Raw genomic sequence first — 7,379 nt, 5'->3', positions numbered from 1 at the left:
TTCTCTTATTCGTGGAATTTTATTATTTTCGAAGGCTTGACGAAATGATGGGCATTCTTCAATTATATGTTTTATTGATAATGGGGAATGACAGGTTTGGCATATAGGCTGGTCCTCTTTTGTGATTAAGTGAAGGTGAGTTAATTTGGAATGTCCAATTCTTACTCCTGGGGTGAGATAACTGCCTTTTTTCTTCTCTTGGGCTCTTGTACTATGTACAGGTATTAAGTAGTCCTCGAATTGAGGTTCCATTTGAAGAAAAACTGCGTTTCTTAGTTAGAATTCTACGTTTACATTGTTAGAAAAGATGTTGATTTCCCAGCGTGGAAAATATCGAACCCTGGGATACTGGGATATCGGGATACTTTCCCTCGGCGGTGGTGGGGCATCCCCGCCGCTACAGAGCAAAGGGTTGTTCACCAGTCGCGGTTAGTATGGCCGCCCATCTCTGAGTCACCGCGAGACCGAACCGTTAGTCTGTGAGCATGTTCTGTGCCGAGCAGAGGTTCTCAGCGTACTCCTATTCGCCCTTGTCTTGTTCAGGTACGTCTTATAAATAATTCTTCTGCTTTCGAGTGAGTCCTTACGCTTAGTTGAGTGGAATCGTACCGTCTGGGAATATCGAGTCAGTGTCACCGTATGTATGCCCCAGTACCGCACAGTTGTTCAAGTCCTGTACCCTTATAGGTGTGGATAAGACCGAGATTGTGACTTGACATGGACCGATTCAGTGTGACCGATCTATTGACTGACTGAATCGAGAACGAGCAGCAATGAAAAAAAAAAAGTAGTTTCATCACTAATTCTCATCCAATATTCTGTTTAAAATTATTTAAAGGATTATCATAAAGAAAATCTATACATAAATAGGTAAAAGTGATATATTCTCATTTTAAATTGTGAAATTCAATTTTTAACTTTTGAAAATTACAAAAATTTATAATTTAAAAATCTTTAAAAAAAACTAGGTACTATTTAGCTCCAATTTTTAATATTTCGTATTTATTCATTATATATCATTCCTAGTAATAAGAGATGTTTATTTTTTTTTTTTTTAAATAAACGAAATTAATGGTATTTTAACGGAAGGTTTTTTTGAAAATTAATGAAATGTTAAAAATTAAATTAAAATGTTAGCCTATTTCAAAATGGTTTTATTCCTTTTGGATAAAATCGAATAAACGTCAAAAATCTATTCCATAAAGTTGTATTTCTGGTAAGTTGATTTTAGTGAAGAAGTTGCTGTCATATACCAATTTCAATTTTGTTTTTTCGCTAGGTTGTTCACAAACAGACGCACAGACCATTTTGCCAGAATAGGTTTTTTTTGTACACAGAGGATCTCAAAACGTAAATTTCCGTTACAAATTCGAATCCAAAACTGAGAGATTAGGGTCTAGTGTTATAAAATAATTGCATTCTTTAATGAAAATGTATTTACTCAATATATTAATACTTGAATTAATTCTTTCTTTTTTTTTAGTCTTTTTATTTTTTCTTCAACGTTTTGGGGTCATTTCCACATCTTCAGGATTATATTACCTATAATTTTAATATAATTATATAATATTAATCACGTGAGAGCCTGAATCAATATGTTGTGACACTAGTTATATTTTGATTTATTTTATTTTTTAGTCTTAACTTTCAATTTATTATCTTTTGATATTTTTGAGGACCAAAACAGTGCTTTGATTTGTGAGTTTACCTTCACCATTGCACCGAATATAATAGAATAATATTCATTATTATTGAATAAATTATAATATTCATTAGACCTTCATGACATTTTATTTTTTTTTTATTATGATTATTTCTTTCTCTCTCTCTCTACATCTCATTCGCTGGTTGTAAAAATACTTTTACAGTTGTGAATAAACTAAATAAAGTAAAAAAAAAAAAATATTCATTAGAAAAATTCAACCTTATACATAAAGATAATATATTTCAAATGTGGAAACCTTAACGACAAAATCCCTATATAAATTTTTAAACTGAAGTAATGTTTTGAGTAAATTTCGAAATTTGTTCATTTAAAAAATTCAGCCATGTCCTATGTAGTAACGATTAATTCAAATTTCGAAAGTTTAACTAAATTTTTAATCTTAAGTTATGGTTTGAGTAAATCTCGAAATTAGTTGCATTTATTATCTTTTAATATTTTTATGAAAAAAAAAGCAGTGATTTGACTTGTGAGTTGTCAACCAAGTCCAAACTATTTCTTGTGTAGAGTTTTAATGCCAAAATCCACATTTTTAATCTGAAATAATATATTTTTTTTTTTTTTTGGTAGTTTTAAGACCTATCAATATTTTTTTTTTTGGTAGAGTTTAAAAGCTGTGTATTAGTGAAATTTGTTTTCATGCATCATCAATCCATGATATGTATGGATTTAAATGCATCGAACTTAAAGATTCGCTCAGAACTTTACTTTAGATAAAACATGAAAATATGTCGTAAAAGCGAAATTCTAATTTTTTCATTAAACGTTAATTATCTACTTTTGGGAATTTATAATTGAATACATATTCTAGAAGTATGTCGAGTGGAATTAAATTTCATTGAAAATTTTGGTTCTTCTTCAAAGGCAATCTTCCCTTAAATGGCCAGGTCAGGAATTAAAATGAGGAATTCTGTGGGTTTCCTGATTTATAACATAACATCTATTTGATAAATTTAATATTTTGTCAATATATAATCTTAATTTGTCAAAAAACCATTAGAAGTTTTTTTATTAACTTTTAATCGTAAAATTCTCTATTATTTATAGAATTCAAGGACATAACATTAAGTCGTTACAGTTCGTGAAAAATAAGGAACATTAAAAAAAAAATATTTAAAATTAAAAAATATAATTATCTCACCCATTTTAATTGATGAACAAAATATTCTACGTTTCGGCTAATAAGGAATTCTTAGGAACAAAAGTTTCAGTTGCACGTTCCAATACTCATGGACTCTAAGCATAGTTGGGCAAAATTAACTATAGTTAAAACAAATAGCTAAGGTTGCCATGGATACGATATTTATTTATCAATGGTTCATTCATGAATACAGATCGTATCCATGGCAACTATAGCTAATAGTTTTATAGCTAATGGTTTACCATCTTTCACTCAAAGTTCCTTGGTAGAGGAGGTTATAACTAGTTATAACCTGTGTAACTTAAATTTTCGTTCTAGAAGATGACATATTAGCCAAAACGTGGAAAAAGTTTAGATGTACCTTTAAAAAGTTTCATATATAAAATAGTTATTTATAAAATGGATTTAGTGAATGACACAATTTCTTCCTTATTAAACTATAATAGTTTATTTCATATCATACACCAACGTTTCGGGAGATTTCCCCCATCTTCAGGCTGTTGATAACAAAAAACCTATATATGACATATAATTTTCTCCTATTTGTCATACTTGCTAATATATTATAATATTAATGTCGTTTATTTGGTAAAACTTTCTAATAGTCATACATTATAGGAGAATAATTACCTTTCTGAAGGTTATCTTCCCTATAGGTTTTTTGTTATCAACAGCCTGAAGATGGGGGAAATCTCCCGAAACGTTGCTGTATGATATGAAATAAACTATTATAGTTTAATAAGGAAGAAATTGTGTCATTCACTAAATCCATTTTAATTCCATAAGACTCTTCCAGTTAAAGGATTATTAAATTTAGTTATTTATAAATAAAATGACAATTTTATTACATATAAACCTAGTAAACTTGTGTGAATAATGCGTCATGACAGTAAATTATAGCGAAACTACCCATTAATAGAAATACAATGAGTGTTTTATTAATGGACATATTTTTAGACTCCTCAAGGCAAGGTTAGAGATAAGTTGGTTTGCGTGTTTATGGATTTTATAATTGAAGAATTATTGAGGTCGATCGACAACATATGGGACATCATTCTAGATTTTATTAAAGGATTTAAAATTTGTATACGGTAGGAATTTTATGATTTGGTAGAGCCCCAAAAGTGTTTATTGAGTTAAGAAAAAAAAGGATCTAATTATATTATATTATATTTTATTAAAATCGTATTTTTTTTTTCAACTACCGAAATAATGAACATGTGCAAATGTCAAAATCAATGCACATATACAAGACCTTGTTAGTTTAATGATTGTTTACAAAGAATGCCCATTCTTTTTTATTTGAACTATTGCGACGTAAAGTTATGGAAATATTGTTTATAAAATCTTTATAAAGTAAGTTTCCTAGAACTGGTTTTTGAATTAATTATTTCATCCTTGTCTTATTGAGAAGAGAAAAAAAAAGATATAGAAATTTTTAGTCATTTAACTTTAAGATCCTTACGACAAAGATTATATTTTCTTTGAGTATTTTATATGATTTACGTATTATTATTTTTTAAATACATTTCAATTGTTATTACTATTATTTTATTTCAATTATAGTTTATTAAATTTCTAAAAAATATAAATGCGTTGAATAATTCTCAATTATAATGCAGATAAGATATTGATTACAAAGGAATACACAAAAAATTTGATTAGTCATTATTGAAAGCTGATACTTTTAAGTGTTATTTGAACCTTTTAATTGATATAATAACCGACTCCGATTTCAATTTTGGATTATGTTTTTCTTTATAAAATACTTAACTTTTTATTATACAACATTGTAGAAAAAAAATATATAAAAACCGTGTTCCTATTTTATTTTTCGTTATTTATAACTGTATTAAAAACTTACAACGAATGAATTTGATGTTCGTTATAAAATGACATGATACAGACATGTTGAGAATATATTCTTTACCCATTGATAGTTCTCTAATAACATTTCTATAGGAGAAGATTTCGATGCCAACTCCTTTTCAGACACGTAGTAGAATTATAAAGGAAAGCCAGGTCAGAAACAAATGATTTTAGATGGTTAGGGAGTTTATCATAGGATTGGTATCTGGTTCTGGCCAAATCGGAACATACTGAAAATTGAGTCCTGATGGATGACTTGATTTGTGACTATGTAAGGAACATTAAGGATTGGATACGAGAGAGATCCGGTGGTTTAGTGGAGCTCCAAAGCTCAACTCCATATGTCCACATAGCTATTGTAGTCATATAAATGAATCTTTTGTATTAGTTGAAAGTTTCCGTCGAGCAGTTAGTCTTGTAAGAAGATTCCAAGTCGTAGGTAACGAATCTGTTCGATAGGAATACTTGGTATACTATTAAAGGATACTGTAGGGCAGGAAATCATGAGTTTACGACGAAGGGTAAAAGTGATTTGATAGAATTTATTTTAATCCTAACGTTTTGTCATCTTCCTTCAATGGTGGTAATGTAGAGGATTGGAGAGTTATGGATAAAATGGATGGGCCATTATTAATTGATAATATAGATAGATCGACATACGTAGTGAGAATAGTGTTGGAATAGGTTGAAATGTCAGCTGTAAAAACTGCATAAAGGATAGAACCAGAAATACTACCCTGAGGTACACCAGAAGACTGAAAAAAAAATGGTGAACCAGGAGCTGTTGTGATTGACTTAATAGATTTTGTATAGCTGACTCGATAAAAAACCATAGGGATATTCATGATATTGTGCTAAATGTAAACTGTTTTACTATGTTAAATGTTATAAGTATAGCATTGTTAGCAGCCCTATTTAAAGTTATGTTAAATGATAAATGCATAAGAGCTGCTAGCGGATTTTCTGAGTAACTTGTTTAGTAACCTTTCCTTCCATAACTTCATGTTATTGTTTACTTCTAAGTTTTGATTACAGTAATTTATTACAACATGCCTAAAGTAAGTGAAAAGTAGAAGTGTAAAAGTTTGGCTACCGATTGTCTTCTTTAAAAACTCCATAACACAAGACAAAAGAAAAAAAAACACAAACTACGATTAAGTAACCTAACACGACAACAAATGAAACGGTGACAAGCTCAGCTGGTCTGTTTTGTGAAGCCATTCTCCATTTAACAGACCTAGTAACAGACTCTCAGTCATGTTATATGTTATATCGTTTTAACATGCTAAAAGAAGGAAATATTTCTCCATTTAACATAAGTTTTCCTGTTTAACAGATTCGTTACTTAGGACTCCATCATGACAATAGACTTACTTGGAATCCACACACAAGACTGAAACGACAAGAAACTGCTCGTAGATTCCGATTGCTACAACACTTACTTGACAAACGCTCTAAATTTCCCATTCATTACAAAAAATTAGTATACACTTCAATAATCAGACCAATTTGGACATATGGAATTGAGCTCTGGGGCTCCACCAAACCATCAAATTCTTCCCGCATCCAATCGTTACAATCCAAAATCCTACGTAAAATCGTTGATGCTCCTTATTACGTCACAAATAAACTCATTCATAAAGATCTTAACATCCCATTCGTTGCAGATTTGGTCCAACAAATATGCGTCTTTCTATTCCAAACTCCTCAACCATCCTAACCCATTAATTCTTAATCTTTCATCCTTAACAATCCCTGATAATCCTCCGAGGCGTCTGAAAAGAAGATGGCCACGGGACCTTCTAGTTTAAATTAATGTTTGAAGTACCACCAACGGGTGGTTCCTTCTCAAGATTTTCAAGTGTATATGAAACATACTACATATTTACCTATTGCATTATTTTGTACAGTTGTAAATTACAATAAAAAAAAAAAAACCATAAGTTTTTCCATTTAACATGTTAAACTAAAGATTATGAATACCCCTAATATACCTAAATTTACATCCTGCTAGTAAACAATTACTCAATATTTAATTGTCATAGAATATTGAAAATACAATGAATGATTTCATGGAGTTAGTCATTCTGTTCATTGAAAGATTCATTTTATTATTTTAATGTTACTTAATTAGTATACGTGGTTAAATAAGGCTTAGTTGTGTTTTGATGCATTCGATACCTGAAATATTGGATATTTCTATTGTACTATCTAGTTTTATAAAGTCGTTAAAACTGATAAATGCGTTTATTAATAACGCTTTGTGTATCTTTAATGGTACTTCAAATGATGATAAAAATAATCCTTTAAATGATATTTTAAGCCATCCTTTTATATTGCTGCTTTCTTGACTTTTTGATATGGAGGTTTTTAATTTTTAAATCACTTTGATGAAAATACCATAATTACAATTCATAAGTGGCCTATCTACAACTTTGGCGTTAAGTGAGTAAAACGCAGTTATACTTCATCTGAGGAATAGGGTTCGAATCTGGCTGTGGCAGATAATTATGTATTTTGTTACTTTAGAGTGGAGTCAACACTGTGGGTCGAGATACCCGATTGTGCCTCAACCAGCATCCATTAAGTGGGTACCCTTAATTGTTAAATTATTATACAGTTTAGGTTTTACATTTTTTTTTTTTT

At 29.9% G+C, this 7,379-nt stretch overlaps 1 protein-coding gene across 13 annotated transcripts in view; it reads left to right on the top strand.

The window, feature by feature from the left end:
- LOC106680323 (oxidation resistance protein 1) overlaps positions 1–7,379 on the top strand; it is an 867,959-nt gene that overhangs the window by 578,079 nt on the left and 282,501 nt on the right. The window contains exon 1 of one of the 13 annotated variants that reach the window (XM_067050004.1): positions 409–543. The exons of the other annotated variants lie outside the window; for them this stretch is intronic. Coding sequence (XP_066906105.1) covers positions 486–543 — 58 coding nt within the window. The 5' untranslated portion in view covers positions 409–485. Of the gene's footprint in view, positions 1–408; positions 544–7,379 lie in introns of those variants that run through there. 13 annotated transcript variants of the gene reach the window in all.

Source organism: Halyomorpha halys, unplaced genomic scaffold, assembly GCF_000696795.3.
Source record: "Halyomorpha halys isolate HHAL.00 unplaced genomic scaffold, Hhal_1.1 Scaffold17.1, whole genome shotgun sequence".
In the NCBI taxonomy this organism is placed as follows: domain Eukaryota; kingdom Metazoa; phylum Arthropoda; class Insecta; order Hemiptera; family Pentatomidae; genus Halyomorpha; species Halyomorpha halys.
This window is presented reverse-complemented; position numbering and strand designations above follow the sequence as displayed.